This window comes from Poecilia reticulata, linkage group LG16, assembly GCF_000633615.1.
Source record: "Poecilia reticulata strain Guanapo linkage group LG16, Guppy_female_1.0+MT, whole genome shotgun sequence".
Taxonomy (NCBI): Eukaryota; Metazoa; Chordata; class Actinopteri; order Cyprinodontiformes; family Poeciliidae; genus Poecilia; species Poecilia reticulata.
Window position 1 is genome coordinate 27662486 of NC_024346.1, and position 19654 is coordinate 27682139.

At 40.2% G+C, this 19654-nt stretch overlaps 1 protein-coding gene across 4 annotated transcripts in view; it reads right to left on the reverse strand.

Annotated features, from left to right (window-relative positions):
* Positions 1 to 13055: 13055 nt before the first annotated feature.
* The window catches only part of prdm13 (PR domain containing 13), a 12908-nt gene continuing 6309 nt past the window's right edge, over positions 13056 to 19654 (reverse strand). For 2 of the 4 annotated variants that reach the window (XM_008431897.2, XM_008431898.2), the window contains 4 exons: positions 19169 to 19341; positions 17799 to 17930; positions 17559 to 17679; positions 13056 to 14969 (listed from right to left, as the gene is read on the reverse strand). In XM_008431897.2, coding sequence (XP_008430119.1) covers positions 13477 to 14969; positions 17559 to 17679; positions 17799 to 17930; positions 19169 to 19336 — 1914 coding nt within the window. In that variant the 5' untranslated portion in view covers positions 19337 to 19341 and the 3' untranslated portion in view covers positions 13056 to 13476. Of the gene's footprint in view, positions 14970 to 17558; positions 17680 to 17798; positions 17931 to 18374; positions 18449 to 19168; positions 19601 to 19654 lie in introns of those variants that run through there. The other 2 variants (XM_008431899.2, XM_008431896.2) reach the window with 2 other exon arrangements.

Sequence of the window (19654 nt, forward strand, 5' to 3'; positions counted from 1 at the left end):
TCCTTGGAAGAACCTGACAGATTTTTCACAGTAGCTTTGTGAACTTGTGCGTTTCCATCATATTCTTTTACTCCTTTCCACACTGACAGAAATTGTTAAAGGTGATGTTTCTCCTACTTTAATATTGTTTTATCTCATAGGTGTGGCAGAAATGCTTTGGTAAGACTTGTACTGTTTTATCCAAATACAGATGTAAATATTTTAACTTGTGCTGTCTTGTGGAAACAAGCATGATAGTTTTATAGCTTTCCCGATCACAGAAGAACTCAGAGGAAAAGCCAGGAACCAAATAACATGATTTATGGAGTCCTTTATTATTTCTGCAGCTCTGTTGTTTACTGAGTCTTGTATGAATGTAGCTTTTCTTAAAGTTTGCTATGTAAAAATAGAGATTAGCTACTGCAGATTAAAGCTTTTTATTTAGCTTCAGAAACAACTTGAATCAAACTGTTTCAATTACTAACTTGTAACAAATGTTTCTTCCCATAACATAAATGAGTACACACACACACACACACACACACACGCATTCACTTTTTTTTTCTTTAAACGAATGATGGGTTTTTGCTTTATGTTTGTTTGTTTGTTTAAGCTAACATTTCTCCTGCTAACAAGCTAACGAACATGTGCTAGCCACGTTCACGTTATGACCAAAGAACTGGTCACAAAGTCCATACTGACAGGCAATATTTTACACTGTTTTATGAATAATGTAATGCAAATATTACTTTTTGTTAAATCTTTTTGGAGCATAAGTTATTGTCCTCATGTTTTTTACTTAATTATTTTGGAAAGCAAATTTAATCTTAAGAAATCCTGCATTTTGTCCAAATATAACTTGCGTACTAATCGACATGATGGGTCATTGTTTTCTCACTCTGTGGTATTTCTAATATTAATCAATATTCGCTTCAACCAATTTTTGGGCTGCGCTGTTTCAAAACTACACAGTTTACGAAAATAATCCAAACTGTCTTTTTTTTTTAACACAGTAGTATTCAGACTGTAACTACAGAAGTAAAGATTTTGAAAGATAGTTTTACATCTTAATACATATTATACTGTACCTAAAGCTCTGTCTAATAAAATTACATTTTAAAAATTAGTCATTTAGAAAACTGTACAATTGAATTCTGTGTCTTTAATGTTGACTCTGCAAAACAAAAATCCTTACTGGAGTGCATCCACGCACGAGAGGAAACATCATTAACAAATATGTATATTAACCTGCAGCGCACTGAGCCATCAATGGGCAGAGGATAATAGGGGTAGTTAAAGGGGCAGGACGCACAAAAACCCACTGGGAGTATATAGCCCCCACTGATCAATGACCTCATCCAGAGTCACTTTCTCTTTCAAAGGCGGCAAGACCAAAGAGCAGTCGGGCCTTTTTCAACCCCGCAGATAACAAACCAACACCAGACACCCAATAAAGAGACTTCCACTTCATTTAAAAGCAATTAATATTCTTGGCCGGCCGGCGTGATCCCTTTGGTGTGGCAGGTCTGTACACGCCCCCTGCACTGTAATGGAGTTGACTGGTTAACTTTGTGTCTGTGGTCACAGCGTTGGCTGCCCGGGTGAGAGCGATGATGCGCGGTGGGACACTGTGTTTAGATGGGGGGTGAATGGACCTGTCTCACAGCCCACTGCACCCCAATGGAGCCTCCTCATCTCCATCCCTCTGTGTACCGTTCTCTTTCTTTCTCTTTCTCGCACTCTTTCTGTCTTTACCATCCTAATTCTCCTCTTCATGTCATCCTGGGGTCCATATCGGCTTTTGTTTCCTTTTTTTTTTTCCTCCATCTTTTTCTTGGAGCGCCGCTGCTTTCAACGAGAGCAAGGGTTTAAATAGCGCTCCTTTGTGACGGCTGGTAATGGTTGTCTCCGAAGGATGTAAAAGACAGACTACAGGGGAAAAAATATTTTTTGGTTCGGTCAAAAAGCAGACAGTTCAGCCAAACGTTTGCATTTATACATGTGAAATGTTACATAAGACATAATAATAACTAGAACAAAAGTTTTAGTGCTGATTTACACTGTAAGTGTTGAAAGAAGGTAAGATCTGGACTACTTTCTTGTGCAAAACTCTAATGTCAGTCATTTAACCAATGACATGTTTTGCTGGCTTGAATTAGTTTTAGAACTGAAACATAATGAATCTTTAAAAAAAATCCTTCAAAACACAAACAAAATGCATCCAAAGAACCTGACTTGCTTTGATAACATAATCTCAAAATCCATTTAGTATTTCTTGGTAGAAGTATCTGGACTTTCTTTTTTATTAGAAGAACAAAGCAGACAAAAATCTGCTTTGTCCCATGACAAAGCAGATTTTTGTCATGGGAATTTTTGTCATTTGGTCCAGTTTATGTTCATAAACTGAACCTAAATATAAGCTGCTTTGTTTCATAAGCTGGAACCAAAATGCAGTTTGGAATGATCACGATGAATGTTTTACAAAAGACAACAGAAACGTGCAGAGGAAGGGAAAGGAATATGACAGGGAACCTGGATCAGATGAGAAGTGAAAGGAAAATTAAAACTGGTGAGCTGAAATACAAAAGAAGCGTCAGGGAATGACGATGGATGCAAGTGAGGAAATCGGGAGATTGGGAACAGCTGAGGAAGGGAGAAACTGGCAGGCTGAGGGAGTGTGAATATTTAACGCCAAGACACTGAACTTACGCTGCTTTTCACTTAAATCGAAAATTAGAGCCGGGTGGTTTGATGTCACACCTGAGGAAACGGCATTCCAGTTGACAGTCGGAGAAGATGGAATTTTGCCGCGGCGACGCCCAAGTAGACGTCGCTTGCAATACCTCTTCCACACATCGCTTTAAGCTTTACTTTCCATAAGCACACATCACTTTTAATTTGTTCAGTTTAGAGTCGCTGATGCTACATAACATAAATCTTAGACGCACTCTTATGTGTGTCTCGTAAAGTAAACCACAGCGTACTGTTGTTGATGCAAGGAGAGGCCATATTGAAAGCCTGCCTTACAAGTCGTAACTGGTTGTTGTCATAGTTGCAGGATACATTTTAGGATATTTCTCACCTACTCTTTACAATCCACATAGTTTTAGTTTTTCAGCACAGAACAGTAACAGAAAATGTAACCAAAAAATCTGGTTTGTCAGACAACTTGTGACCAATATAACACAAAATAAAAATATTAAACACTTTACGACGGGGGGGAAGTTTTGCCTTCAAACACCATGCCTGTCGCGCTGAATTGTAATGACCAGTGCATTAGCAGCTGCTGGGTTGTTTAGTAGACTGAAGGTAATTGGAAAATCAATGGTCATCACTCAACATGTTTAAAGCTTATAATCGAATATGCTTTCTTTTTTTTTTTTTTTTTAAATAATAGTCTTCTCGGTAAGCACTCCTTAGATTCTACACATTAAAGTGGTTCTTTTTCAGGCGAATATGTGATTTATAACCTAAAGTTACAATTTCTCCCTCCGTTATAGAGTGCCATAAACAGATGATCAATACTGACTTGTGTTAGCCTGTAGGCTTCAGTTAAATTCAACCATTTACCCACCATTTATTTGATGAGTGCTTGACCAGTTGCCTTTCTTTCTCACTTGTTTGTCAACTGTAGTATTTTTCTTTTTCCCCTCATTTTTCACAGTCAAATTAGGAGAAATAGTCATGTCTATTTTATCAATCCGTTGAATAAAATCGGAAAAATAGGGAGGCGAATCATTATCTTAGATTAGCATAACAAAGTTGGTTTGAATTGTTTGGGGTTTTTTTCTTGGAAAATAAGAATTAGATATCGTCCCTGGTTTATTTTGTGTCATTTGGTGACCTTTGAACTATTTGTGATGAAGTCTTTCAGCTAATTCATTGCACTTGCTAACGGTTTGCCACAGATAACATTTACATTACCTTACTACAATCAGCAGACCTTACATTCCAGTGGCTCATTGTTCAGATTGATCCAGTTTGATGCTTCTTGCTTTAATTTTTAGCGAATTGTAAATGGATAAAGCTGACTGTCATGGTCAGGACTTGCCAGTTTTACTTGCATTTACAGCAATAAGATAGCAGAGCGTTCTCATGGCCTTTTGACTTTGCCGTGACCTTTCCTCATAATATAAAGAGGTTAGGAAGAGAAATTTATGAGGAAATTAGAACATTTCAACAGTTCAGTCACAGTTTGTTCAGCAGTTCACAAAACATGATTACATTTACATGACAATGTGGACTTCAGCCATGCAAATCAGACAATATACATTTTAAAATTTGTCCATTTTGCAGAACTGCATTGGAAACACTTTTTTTTTATTACTACTACCAGAAAAGACAAAGAAGACGACAGGAAGTAGTTTTAGGACGATGCGATAAGGTTTTAAGGACTTATCGCATGAACAAACTTAATGTGCGATTTTTAATTGTGTTTCTTATTATGTAATGGAAGCACAACAATTACAAAATAGTGTTTTTCTTCGACTTTAGCGGAATATCAACAAAGTTTTGCGCACATTTATAATTGAAATGCAGCCAGTGCCATTTATCATTACAGACACAACTCTTCTTTGATACAACACAACCTCCCAAGACTTTTTTTTTCTTCCACTGCAGTCAATAGTTAAAATGGGTTGTTAAAAAAAATGAAACATGTAATCTGTGAAAAGCATTATTTTACTGCCATAATTTTTGTTTATGCATTTTATTTTCCATTATGTATGTTTTTACGTGACTTTCTTTGTGGAAATTTCCGGGTGGGAACCATTATACAGGATGTCGGTACTGCTGGTGCAAATGAAAGAGATGCACCCTATGCTGAAGCATGAGCATGGCAAGCAGAAGCAGAAATAGGCAAATTTAAGTCAAAAAGGTTTAAAGAGTTTTTAAGATTATTTGTAAAGATGTCATTTATACCTCTAAACAAGGGCAGAGAGGTTTGTTTTATATGTTATAGATTATTATTTTTTGTCTTTATTTTAGTCAGAAGTTTATGATGTAGTATTGTCATTAAGATGCTGTAACACCAAGTCTAAGCTTGTAGTTCTCACATTAATGACAATTTCACTAAAATAAACTCTTTAATAGGTTTAAGTGACTTATTCACTGTTTACATTGACACAATGCTAAATCTTTGACTTCTTTACATATTACAACCACAACCTTCAAAGTGTTTTAAGGGGATTTTATGTGGTGGACCGACAATGAAAAATGATGGATGCATTTATAAGTTTATTGTTTCAGAATCTGGTGCAAGTGACCTAAAAAATTGCCTTATTTGTAAGTAGAACAATGCATTCTTTACTGTACATCTATCACATTAATCCTTCATGTTTTGAAATTCATCATGACGTGACAAAATGTGGAATAAGGTCAGGAGGTATGAAGACGACCCTGTGCTCTACTGCTCTGCTTTTCTCTGCCTTTCCCACAAAGTGATTATATTTGTAAGTGCACGCTCTGTCTGGGGAAGATTGCCAAAAGGGGAACTCCTCCTTCACATCCACTTTGTCAGACTTCCATCATGACATCCTCATGATTACATGATGTGTCACTGCGGATGTTCTCAATACCTCAAAACTTGGATGTACCTGCCTTGGAAAAAAAAAAAAAGCTAGTCAGTTAGTCAGACAGAATCTGCATGTATTTGTTAAATAATAATTGTTTCTTTTTTCTCTGACATGTTATACTTTTAGGATAGAAGTTTATTCATTGAACCTAGAGAGCCGGCTGCTTGGTGTGTCAGCTGTAAAGCAGAAATTGTAGCGTTTTCATGAAAATTCACCCTCATTTTTCATGACATCAAACGGGGGCCGGCTCATTTGCAGCTGAATGTGGGCGGCGGCGATGGCGGCCTGTTTAGCATGTGCTTGTGTCGCAAAGGTGGCGGAGGGACGGAGGAGGAGAAGGCACCAGTGGGCCACAGCTGGTGTGCCACAGTGTAAACCTCCTACCTGCTGCTCATCCGACTGATAGACAGGCTGGGTGATAATCTGAGATTAACAGTACAATCTTGAGCGGTGGGCTGAGATTCTTTCTGTATCGGTCCATCTTTCTGATTACAACTTGTGTCCTTCCCTCGTTGCCGCTCCGCCTACAGCAATGTGCATGCATGCCAACATGCATCCTCCTCGTAGCTTTTTTCTTCTTGCATCTGTGTGCTTCATCCCTCTACTTTGCTCTGCGAAACCAGCTGCATGCGTTTACTCTACCTGACTTACCTGCTCCGAGACAACCAGGCCGCCAGCGGAGCTGCCGTCACTTTAAATCCGCTCCCTCGGTCTGTCCCTGGCCGCGTAGGCGTGCTGCCGGTGCGGCGGGTTCGCAAGCACGTGAAGTCATTTGTTCCATCTCTTCCGACCTCGATCCGACCAGTTGTGCACGTTGACTTTACCTGCACAGATTTCACGGTCTACCTGTTCCGGAGGAGCGGAGGCCGCCGGCCGTGAAGAGGTCTGGAAACGTCAACGCTGTCCGAGTCGAAGCCGACTGAGTGACTGAGACAAGCTCTCACGGCCTGTTTCCCAGAGACATGCTGTTGTTTCATCGGCCATGCTTGATCTCATTCTGGTATGATCCGGTTCAACAACCCCCCCATACACTAGCGATGTTCGACGCCACCGATTTCCGTTACGATCCGACGCCAATCGAGTCCAGATAATGTGTCTGGTAAATTTAAAGAAGTGTTGCTGTTGTCCAATCCAGTGTGACTCAAATTGAAATTGTTGTGAAATCTAGGTATTTATTTTTATTGAGTAACTGCACATCACTCTTATGAATTGTGCACTTACTCAGGCCAGGCGGATGAACAAGTAGTCCCCACCAACCAAAGAATTGATACGAGATCTCAACATTTCAGTTTCTTTCCGCTGTATTTTTGTGAATGACATACATTACCTCAAATAACCGAAGCATCAAAATCATCAACATTTTGATTTGAGAATTGACTTCAGAGCATAAAGATCTGGTATTGGAATTTCAGTATCACACCACACACACACTCAAAGGCCGATTTAGAGTAAATGGTTAGCTAGAAAGTCATATTTCTGGATTGCAGGTAGAAGTGAAAGTACCAGGAGAGAAGTCATGCACACACCGTGAAATGAGCCTGAAATGCCGTTCAGAATGGAAAAGGCCATTATTATAAAATCAGGTTTGTGCCAAGGCAAAGAGACCTTATGTTTGTGGATAGTAGTCTGATGTTGTCAGCGTTTGACCATCATAAATCTTAGAAAGAAAAGGGGAGGAGCCTAAGAACACCATTCATACAGTGAAGCAAAAAGGTTGGCATGAGATACGACAACGACCCTTAATATGCAAAAAAAGTTAACAAAAGTAATGTTTCAAATCTACAAATCTGACTCAGTTCTGTCAGGAATGGGCCAAAATTCCACCAAACTATTGTGGAAAGTTTGTCAAAAGACAACTATGCGACATTTCTGAATTGAATAGTATATAACAGAATCGTTTGAAAAATCTTTCTCTCAGTATTCTGGCTTTGGATAACTGGAATAATTTCGGTAAAACAGAAAAGTTTATTCTGATTTACAGTCGGACATTAAAAGAAAAAGTTGATGTTGTTACACAGTGCAGGTCAATGTCTGGTTTCAGGTGTAATTGCATGACATGATAAACACTTTCTCCTAGCACTTTTGAAAAAAATTTGAACTACTTTTGTGCTTTTGAAACACGTTAGATGTGGCAATTTGTGGCTGAAAGCCAAAGTTTTATATTTTCAATCCTGTTTTTTTTTTTTTTTAATTAACATCCTCAAAGATGTTTCAGAAGTTTCTGTTTAAACACAAATAGTTGGAGGGGGAACAGAAAGCGTGCTTTCATTCGTTTCAAATGTCTCTTCCATTCACCATCCCATATCCAAACATTCACACAAAGACCCAAAGTCACTTGAGATGTGCTGCCGGTCGTCTTATTGTAAATGATTTCGACATCTATCTGTCCGCCTCCGAAAGAGAAATTAACCGATTCACGCGTAACATCAAGTTGGTGTCAAAAGAAATCTTTGAACATCAAAACCTTCTCCTTGCTTATTTCAAATGTTTGTTTTTTTTTTCTTTTATTGTTTTGATTTCACAAAAAAGCTCGTGAAAGACGGTACGGTTAAACATGCGAGGAGGACGGGAGGTGTCTTCTAAGCTCCAGCCTTCTTGTGCGTACTGTTCCAGTGCCAATATGTTTTATGTGACGGAAATGAATAAAGGGCACAAAACATCTGACCTACAACTATTCATCATGACCATATTATTATATCCAGTCCAACATTACCGCTTTTCTTCTTTCAAGTCTACAGATTCTCTGTCCTTGCTGTGGCTTTCTTCTTATTTTAGTCTCCACAGATCCTCAGCGCTATTGATTGCTTTATCAGCTCTCAGTTTAGAAAAGCTTTGGGTTTGAATGAATATTTTATTAACAAAAAAAAAAGATTTCCTTTCACAATGGACTAAGACCATGTCAGTATTCCACATTCATTTCTTTCAAACCGTGCAGGGACGCTGTGCCATCCTTGTCAATGCAGTCGATAATGGTTGCACTTGTCCGGTTCCCCGATGTGAGCATGAAGAAACGGTCACCTTTATCACGTCTAATCTGCTGCTTGGTGAGCAATATTAAAAAGATGAAAAGAATTCCTCAATCAAGAAAGTCGTATATAAAAAAAGTAATAATAAAAGACCGCTGCATGTGCAAGTCGGCCTTGCAGGTTTTTTCTGCCAATGAAGTTAGGTTTTTGATCGGGTTGAGAGTCAAATTTCTTTTTTTTTTCAACCCTCTGCGCTGTTCCCACTAATGAACAGCACTAATTGATTGAAAACTCTGGTGGGAGGGGTGTGTGAGCGAGGAGCTGAGTATGGAAGGGTTTGACTGCAAAACAGCGTCAGGACCTGATCCAGGAAGATGGCGGCTCCCACAGAGCTGGAGAGGCCCAAAGTGTTCAGCAGGGAGGAGAGACTATAATACAGGAACAGAGAGTTTTAAGCTTGCTGAGCATGAGAACACTTTTTTGGGAAACTACCATCATTCTTGTGTTGTTGTCAATTAAATGATTTTTAGCATTCTGTTGAACGCTCTCATGTGTTTACAGAGAGCCAAAACACAATAGAGGTCATATTTTTTTTGCCGTACCACCTCTTTGACATCTTTGCATCTTTAAAATTGTGGCACGGTTAACGCGCTAACGCATGCTATTAGTCTGGAAACGCGTTAATGTTACATAATGCACATTAATCGCATGACCTGTTTTGACCTATCAGTCTCTTTCCTGCAGAGGGTCACTTACTTCACAGCAGTGTGTCCTACGGTCTTGTACTGTGGTCAGCGATGTAGAGTCTCAAACACGATAGAAAAGATGAGCAGAGAGTCAGTCTGGTGTGCTCAGCAGCAAAGTTCACTTTAAAAAACACAACATTGGACTTTGAATAAAACCAACGTAATATGTAGTTATTGCAACAATGAGTTATCCTTCAACTGAACCACAAACAGTCCAAAGTTAACGTTTCTAATGTTTGAAACAAAATTACTTATTCTAAAACATCCTAAATATGAAAACCTGAAATACCGAGAATCTTACGATATGTTGCTTTTGGGACAATAAAACCTTTTCTTCAACAACGTGCATATTTACATTTCAAACTTAGAACATTACGCGTAGAGATTAATCACAGCGCTAGAGTGTAATTAATCTGATTACATTTTTTTAATCGATTGACAGCACTAATTAGAACACAAGACCTCACTGAATCAGCAATTATGAGTCTCAGTGTAAATGCAGGTGTTCTATGAAAGGCCTCCGAAGGTTGTTGGAGAACATTGGAGGACAAGCAGCATGATGAAGACCAAAGAACACAGCAAACAGGTCAGGGAGGAAGCTTAAAGCTTTGATCATCTTACAAAGCAATGTTTAATTCATGATTTGAAAGCATAAAGAATGTCAAGACATGGCCGTGTACTTTTCCTGACAGGTCAGCAAGAGACAGAAGGGTATCAATCAGAAAAGAAGTCAAACGGCTGATGGTAGTTCTAGGAGAACTGCAGAGATTCACACCTCAGGTGGGAGGATCAGTCAACAGGCGCGCTCTGCAAATCGGATCTTTGTGGAACATTGGCAAGAAGAAAACAGTCAGCAAGTGCAATGGTTCTCCAAACCAGGGTATTTTGGCCCTTGGAAGCAGGGAAACACCTAAATCATCGACATTGAATGCTGAAGTCTACGGTTGAGAGCCACTGATGCAGAAGACACAGAAACGTGTGAAAAACGATGTTCTTGTCAGTTTGGTCTACATGTAAAAAGCTTTGTTTGGTGGAAAACTTAACAGTGCACAATGTCTTGATACAAATGTCCCTAGAGCGAAACATGGTGAAGGCAGCATCACCGTGTTTAGACACTACAGCTGATGTGTCTTCTTCAGGTTTGGTTTCAGCCGTCTTTACTTTGGCCATGTCTCTGAGCTACAACAGTTATGGAATATTACAGAACTGGAAGATAATGGGTTCCTGATGGTGTCACGCTTACTTCTTCTCATATCCAAAATAGATATGTCTACTATATTCTTTCCTTTGGAGTTCCTTTGCATCTTGTTTTCTCAGCACATTTCTAGCGACCCTGTAGATTATTTGCAAAACAAACACACACAAAAAAACCGTTCTGTGATCGCACCCCAACATTTTAACAAGACTACAGCATCCCTCCGAGAGACTTTTGAGTATTTTTGGCTTTTCATAGCCAGTTGAATTTCTTTTTGGACCATTTTTCCTAAAGAAAAAAGACTGCCACATAGGCCCACCTTGACAAAGGGTGCTGGTGCCCTATGTCAAGGTGCCAATCCTCGAGGGCTGGCATCCTTTATGTTTTAGTTCTTCTCTTCCTGGTTTAACACACCTGGATCCAACGATGGCTCATCGGAAGGCCTAAGAAGAACATTGACTTGCTGAAAAGGCAGTCACTACCACCAGGGAGAGAACTAAAGCATGGACTAACTTTGGACAACCCTGACATAGGGTGTTGATATCCCAAGGTCATTCCACATATATGCATCACCTGCCATTAAAACCATTAAGAATTCAATTTTATCTAGGTTGGAGTTATAAAATACGCCTAAAAATAATGTTATGGTCAAAACACTCACTTACCTAATAATTTTTCACACAGTGATATGAATTTGTTTTACCTACTAAAAGATAAGATAAGCAAGCAATATTTTAATTCAGCAAAGAGATTTTTTTTTCTAAAGGGATGTGTGAGAAATTGTTGATCCAAAGCTCAAATTTGTTCACATGTATTTTGGTTAAGTGTCTTTCATAATTTTTTTCATTTGCTTATATTGGTTGTTTAATTTGGATATTTGGAGTACCATCTTGGACATCGACTCTTGGCTTTCTTATGTTTTTATCCTTGATGACACCTGACAGTGGTCTTAAAGTCCAAATATTTCACTCAGTTGCGCTATAACAAAAAAAAAAAATTCAATTTAGTTCAAAGATTTTTTTTTAAATTTCCACTTTATTAAGGCTTCCAGTTTTCAAATAATCTTGAGCTTGATTTTTTTTTAAATCTATTTTCAGCAGTAAGAACAAAATTTGTTATCACTGTTCCTTTCTTGTTGTATTTAGCCAAGTTCAATACAAAAAAGCAGATTTGAGTGCACCAAAGTCTGCTTTTTGAATAGGAGACACTGGTCAAATGTGGTCATATTTACTATGAAAATAAGCAGAATGTAAAAAGGCGGTTAACAAAACATATATATTTTTGTGTGGTACATAATATTTTCCATTGCAAAAATTGTAAGTATTAATTTTGCCCTAATTAAAAATAATTTAAAAAATATATCTACACTAGAGTTTACATTTGTAATGCAGTAGTTCATTTTTTCTATTTTACAATTCTTTGCCGTGTTTTATTTTAACAATGTAATTATGTGGTTCCAGTAACAGTGTCGTTTATCTTGCAGTTTTCATTAATTTCATATATTATTAAGTTTTAAAAAAGCTAAAACATTTATCTAAAATGTTTAACATTATTGCATATGAAGTTATCCAAAGTACTAAATATGTTTTATTAATGACAATTATTTTATTAATGACATGCCTTAGATAAGATTTTTCAAAGTTCCCTGTGAGCTAATTTGTCTTGTAAATTATGATCTGAACAGTTATTTTGATCTCAGATTTTTTTTTTTAGATTATTGTATAATAATTGAATACATTCTATTTACATAAAGAATCATTTAAAATAAATATTAGTATTAAACAGAGTGAGGGGTGAAATAATTGTGTCTTTTGTAAGTAGGATCGGAAAAAATGATGCAGTGCTGTGTTACAGCTTCAACCATTTTCAAACTGAAGCCAAGGCTCAGTGTGACTTATGAAGATTTATGATTGTGTCAAGATTTGCGGACTATTAAAAATTGTGGAGAAAGAAAAAAAATGTGGCAAACTTTTTAAAAAAAACGCATTTCTTCAAATCTCTACTCTGGTTGGAAAAATTTGTCTCATTTGACATAAAAGGAACACTTCATACACATTTTTATTTTTCAAATTTATTTTATTCCAATGGGAGAAAAAAAAAACATCCATTTAATAATTAGGAGTATATTACTGTCCTCTCAGACAAACAGCACGTATAAACACACATACACAACTTCTCCATCAGAATGCGAAATAACATCTTCTTCATTTACAGCTTCTTTACATTTTGTCTGACTGAAAACAATAGCTACTTTTTTTTCTCTGGCAATAAATCCTTAAGTAAACCGGAAGCTGCATGGTGCTTCCGTAAGAAGAACGGGTCGGAAAAAAAAGTGCAAATTCGAGTCAAGTTCGGGAAGAGGTGGGGCTGGGAAATTATTTTGCAGCTTAGCAGTGGAGATGGTTTGTTTTTAAAGTGCAAAATGGAAAATTCGAGTAAGATTCACAATACGAATACGTTTTTAAAAAGTTGGGAGTCACGCTGATTTCTTGAATACATGACTGTGGACTTTATCCAGATTATTTTTTTCCTCAGCAAGAAAAAAAAGCAAACTTTATGTCTTAGTCAACCTTGGCAGGTTTTTTTTCTGTTTGTTTTTGTGGCTTGAAATAAAAATTAATAAATAAATTTTTAAAAAACGAAACAACTGTTACTGACTGCTGTTTGTTTTGCGCGCAGGTGGATTCAGCGTCTGTCTGCGTGAAAACAATGTTTTTATTTCGATTTTTTAAAAAGTGATTTGTAAAGAAAATAAAACAGAACGGCTGCTGCATTGAGCTGCTGCTTTTTTATTATTTGACTTTTTTTATCGTGAGAAGCCCAAATGGCCTACTGAACGCATTCCAGAAACAACCGAGTGATAAATAAAAATATTTAAATTAAGAAAAAATGTGGATATTTTATTTGAATATATTTTTTCCCCATATGTAACGGAAAATAACGATCAAGAAGTGACATTTCTTTTGCAGATATTACTTCATGCAACACCAAAGAGGAGGAGGGGGGGAAAGTTCCCATTAAATCGTCTCTGACAAAACTAAGTCATTGATTTTGCTCGATTCCTGGTCGCTCTGGTCGTCGGTGAAGCACACGTCCACGTCGCTGTCGTTGTCGCTCTTATGGTCGGCGTCGTCGAACGGGCCGCCAGGTTTGTCGTCCAGCTTCTTCAAAGTCTGTCCGGGGTGCCTGGACTTCACGTGCCGCTCCAGGTCCCGCCTCCGCACGAGCACCTTCCCGCAAAAGTCGCACCTGTAGGGCGTGTTGCCCTCCGCGTGCAGCCGGATGTGCTTGTTCAGGTTGCTCGGGTCTCCAAAGGGCCTGAAGCACACTTTGCATTTGAGAGGCTTGTACCCCGTGTGAGTCCTCATGTGGATCTTCAGGCCGTACTTCCGGGAGTACAGCTTCCCGCAGTAGAGACACAGGTGGCCCTTCTTGGGTTTGCCCGAGCCGGTGGAGCCGGTGCTCCCGGCGGGCACCGAGTCCAGCCGAGCCCGACTCTTATCCGAGGTGATCTCCGACAGCTGCTGCGTGTGCATGGCGATCTCCCGGTCAATGTTCGTGATGGAGCCCAGGTCCTGGCTCAGCGGGGGGGCGCCAAAGTAGGGCACGGAGTCCGGGTACTTGAGGAGGTTGCTGAAGTGGAATTTGAGCGGGTAATAGGGGGAGCTGTACAGGAGCTCCCCGTTGTAGACGGTGAAGGGCATCAGCGGGATGTTACAGTCTCCGCCGTACGTCTTCACGCCGTCGAAGTGAGGAAGTGAGAACCTTTCAAAGTGCAAACCGGGGGGGATCTGGGGGTACCGGGAGGGGGACAACCCGGTGTGTATTCGACTCTCGACGTGCTTGAAAGCCGACGTTTCCTCCACGTGCGGCAGCAGTGGGAACCCCCGCATGGGATTCCCGCACGGTACCATCTGAGACGTGGAGTCCACGATGGCGGGCGCGCACTTTGGTGGGTGGCTCCCGGCCCCGTTAAGTCCCTCGCCCAGGTTGCGGATTGGCTTCATGTTCCCGATGAGTTTACTGAATCCGAGGCCGCTCAGCTTGCCGCCGGCCTCCTCTCTGGACGCCTCTGCGCCCGGGACTTTAGAGACGCCCGTCGGCTTGAAAGCGGACCGCACGCCCGGATGGAAACCCATGCTACCCAGCACTGAAGACGCGGCTCCCAGTCCTATCAGGTGTCCCTGGTTCCTGGCTGACGCGACGCTCATGTCGAGGGCCCGGTCCTGCTCCTCGGAGCTGCTTTTCTTTGACAGCCCGCCTTTGTTGCTGGGGAAGGGCGAGGAGGACACCGCCCGCCGGTTAGAGTCCGAGGAGTTGCTGTGGCCGGAGGTGTTGGGGATGTCTCCGGACTTGGGCGACCTACTGTACGACTCTGTACCTCTGGCCTGCTCGCCGCTCACGAACCCCCGCCCGTTGCTCAGAGCGCAGTGGAAGTGGACGTGGGCCTTGAGGGTGTTGGGGTATTTGAATATTCTCCAGCAGTACCAGCAGATGTAACGCTCCTCACCTGTGGAGGAAAACACCACATTGACAACAAGGTTACCGCAGATCCGACGAGACAAAGTGGAGACTCTGAAATATGCGTTTTATTTAATAAAACACATCCGGACATAAGCTACCTAAGATGCCCCAACAGAGGCCTGTGTGAAGGGCGCATAACTTCACACAGAGAATCTTAAGACATGACATTTGTAAAATGTATTTATTCAGTATGAATTTGAAACGTTTTCCACTTTAAAATGTCATTTTTAAAATGCTTTTTAAAAACTGAAATGTTCTGCAGGGAGAACTCCTTGTTTTGGTTGTTATGTCAACCAATGGGAATTTTGTATGTGGTCCCTTTGGCTCTCCACCTTGGGAGGAACGTTAAAGGGGGCAACAGAACAATTGTTACACCTTTTTTTCTATTGTTTTATTGCTTTTCCAGTCAAAGTAAAGAAGTATCCCAGTGTGCTCTGTACAGCGGTGATAAAAGCAGTGACTTAGGCGCTGAAACTGATATCAGATTTGAAAAGCCGTATGCTGTCAAATTAAAAGGGAACATTTTTCTGTTTTAGGGTTTCCAGAGCAAATTTGTTCAAAATCTAAAACACTTAGACTGATCAAACCTGAACTGGATCATTTCATGCTAAAAGCAGATTTCTTAGAATAACAACAAAGACTGATTTTATTCCATGCACACCGTGACTGCAAAACATTAAAACAACTGAATAAATGATACATTTAATTAGTGAGCACAGCTCAGTAAACTTGACAACTCTTCACCTAATCTACAGAGTTCGTATTGACTCAGACATGACAATCACATCAAAAGAGTAAATAAGAGAAATTTAAAAAAATTTTATTTAATAAAACACAAGAAGTTTTTTATATTAAGGCTGAAGAAAATGATGCGTATTTATTTACTTAGAGTTTTTGTTTGTTTGTTTAGGCTTGTCTTGTTTGTTTATGTGTTAAATGCAATTTAAATGACATGACCATTAGGGTTGGTGGCTTCTGCTTTGGGCCCCCACATTTTTTCGGACTGGCTTTGCTGCGTAATTCAACTTTAAAATAAAAATAATCCGAGGGTAAATTTCACATAACTGTTTTGTTTACCTGTGAAACATTACAGCTCGTCAGAAGTATTATCAATAAATCACTACATCATCAGAGTGACTAAAAACAAAAAATAAATAAAGATCTCCACCCCCGCGTTGCACACCATGGGTAACGAAATCCGCTCCTAAGATCTGGTGCCAAATGGTAATAGACTCCGGGAGCCATTCTAATGGCCCCCAGTCGGGCACTCAAAAGATAATATAGATGTAATGATTTTGTAATCCTCATACGGGCCATTGTTTATGATCACCATCAAAAGGGCAAACGCCCTGCCCAATCTGGCGCTCCGGAGCCGGGACCCATTGAACGCGAGCCCTCTCCCTCTCTGCGCGCTTTCCCGTGGAAGTGACAGCAGCTGTTGCTTGAAATCGCAAGTCTCCAGAAACAATGGCGCAGGCCCATCTGTTGACGCCTCAATAATGGGGGACGGAGGGGGGGAGTGAGCGCGTATGTCCAGGAGCGCACACACGGTGCGCGCTGCGCCAGAGAATCCGGGCAATATACACCCGACATAAAAGTTCGCATTCATTAGGCCACAATACCTTAACGCAGCCACCTAATTCAGCGTGAAGCACTTGTTTTTGAATTATTTGCTTTTGAATACATGAATATTAACGACGGGGTGACATTCGTTAACCTCCGATAAGCGACTGAATCGCTTCTTCCTCGACGCTCACCGAGGCGCGTCGGTTTATGCGTTTAATTGCTTTTTATTATTATTATTATTATTATTATTATTATTATTATTATTATTATTATTATTATTATTATTCAAGCACCGTAATTACATCGCCACAATTTTTTTTTACCTTTTTCTTTTCTTTTTTTTTATACCTACTCTGATATCATATCAGGTTTATGAGGACTTCGCAGCTCGGAACAATACGGGTCATTGTCTGATGAAGGAATTTCCATGGAAGTATCTGTTGATAATCTGCTCTGTAATAGGATTAGGCTCTGATGAGGCGCTAATCCCCCAAGCGCAAACATCGGATTATTAATATTAACAGGCCGAACAAGAGGATTAACCACAAGAACATTTGCTGATTCTCAAATCCCCGTTTGTTACTATTATTATTTTTCAATTTGTCGTTTTTAGCGTACTTATCGGTGGAACACCAAAATATCCCCTCTATTTGAACGGGATATTTTTTCTATTCTCTGAGCGAAATTTATTTTATTTTTCGATTTGAAACGTTTTTTTTTTTCATCATTTTATTTTATTTTGCTTAATCAAAACTAAACTGCAGTGAAAGTCGATCATTTACGCTCTCATTAAAATCAACAAGTAAGAGCCAAAAAAATGACCTGATGGATAAACGACAAGAAGCAATTCATTACCTCCTATTGGCAATAAAGCGACAAAATTCGATCACTGACTAATTGCGCAATGACGCGTAATAATAAAAACGGTATTATTTCTTGTTGTTGCGTAAAAACACATATGCATGCAATATTAACATAATTATTTTTGCACATTAACGGTCTCGCTCACCTTTTTCGTCGTGCGTGGGAGTGGCCGTGGTGGGGATGTCGTACCACTGGGCGAGAAGGTTGGAGTACCACACACTCAGCTCCTCTCCCGCTGGGATTTCTCTCAGGACTCGGTAAAAAATCTAAATCAAAACAATAAAAATAAAATTGATATTTTTTTCTCTGTATATTTTTTATGTGACTTTATTCCCGCTTAAAATCCACAGAACAAAGTGGGACGTCGTGGCATTAAAAAATTCACCTGTCCGCCAGGTAAGTCCGACACTGCCTCCAGGTTTTGTTCCTGGCTATTCCTGGCGGCGCGGATGAATCCGATCCAATCGGGCACAGAACAGCCCGACTCGTCCACGAACTCTCCGCGGACCAAACGGATCTGAGACAGGAGAGGGAGAAACAAGTTGGGCAAATCCGAAAACACTAAAAAAAAAAAAGAAAAAAAAAACCAAGGCCGAAACGAGCTCGCACTCGACTGGAACCTAAACGAAAACTTGATTCGTTTCCATTTTCCGCGCCTTTCCTCTTCAAGATCACCTTTTCATTTAGAATTTTATCTAACACGTCTTTTTTTCTTTTCTTTTTTCCCCACGACTTTCGCGACTTTCCGTTTGCAGCCTGAGGTGGAGGTGTTGCGGCCGCTGTTGGGAGCAAAGCGCACTTAACGCGTCTTTTATCCGCTCTGCTGATAATTTCCTAAAGAGAGCGGCGGACGGGCCTAATTGACTTGATATGGGAAACGAATTTGAAGAGTGTCAGAGCGTTTCTAAACTGTTCTAGGAGATTAGGGATCGAGGCGTGACATTTGACACAGACATTGCACCTGATGAGCCCCCTCCTCGCCGCGCCCCCCGGGCCACGCATTTAGACGCATCAATCACAGCCGCTGACAGCTTTCTGCGATTAAAAAAAAAGAAAGAAAAGAAAACAAGCAAAACAAACAATCGTAAAATAAAGGCGAGATTTAAAAAAAAAACTTTTTTTTTTTTTTTTTTTTTTTTTTTTTTTTTTTTTTTACAGAAAATAGTTCCTTGTATTTTTTTTTATATTTTTGTTAGCATTTCAATAATAAAAAAAAAATCAATATTTCTAACGCAATGCATGTGGACGCAGCTGAATAACCCATAGTAGTTTGTTTTTTTTCTTTTCCAGCATTTTTCCGCTTAACAATTTTTCGCCGCCTGCAGGCGGAGGCCCGACCCGGACACGCTGGCATCTTTCTGTGGCCGGATCCCATTAACAGTAAACGGCTCATCGGAATAACAGGCCCGGCAGGCTGGGAAACGTGAGGGCGCACACCCGGGTCTGCCCATTAGGCCGGTTAAGCTGACAAGTCGGCCACTAATGGAGCTCAATTATTTCTAACCTGACAGGCCAAACCAATTAATAAATCGCGGCTCAATGAAGTTTGACAAGTCAGTTGCAAAGAAAAAAAAGGATAAATTTTATTTTTCATCTGTTATTTTGAGCAGATGAAAATATGAACTGAAACGTCCAATATTAAATTTTTAATATGGCAGCTATATAAATAGAAATAAATAAAAAATATACATATATAAGTAATGACAATTTCAAACCTTAATGTACAAATATGCATATTGAGAGTTTACGGCTTACTTTTTTTTTTGGTCCGACGTCCTTGCGGTCCGACAGGTACTTCCCCAGCTTGAAGACGCCCGGTACCGGTCCTATCCGGAGCCCGGCCGGGACGCTGCAGTCCGCAAACACACTGACGGTGGTGGACGCCCGGGTGGCTTGCATGGCGCGGGGTGAGATCAGAACCATGAAGACTGATGGAGACCCGAATGCGAGAGAGCGCGCGCATACAAGGGATGGGAGGAAGAGGAGGAAAAGGAAGAAGAAGAAGATGAAGAAGATGATGAGGACAGGCCGATGTCCGCCCTCAAAGTGACGCGGTGGCGTTATGCTCTCCGGCTTTTCTAGTAATGGAGCACACCCCTGACACCCCTCTCTGCACACACACACAATACATACACACACACAATACATACACACACACACCACACACAAGATTATCTGAGGATGCAATGGGAAGAAGAACAGAGTGGGTGCTGCAGGGAGGTGAAGCTGGTTTGCGTGGGG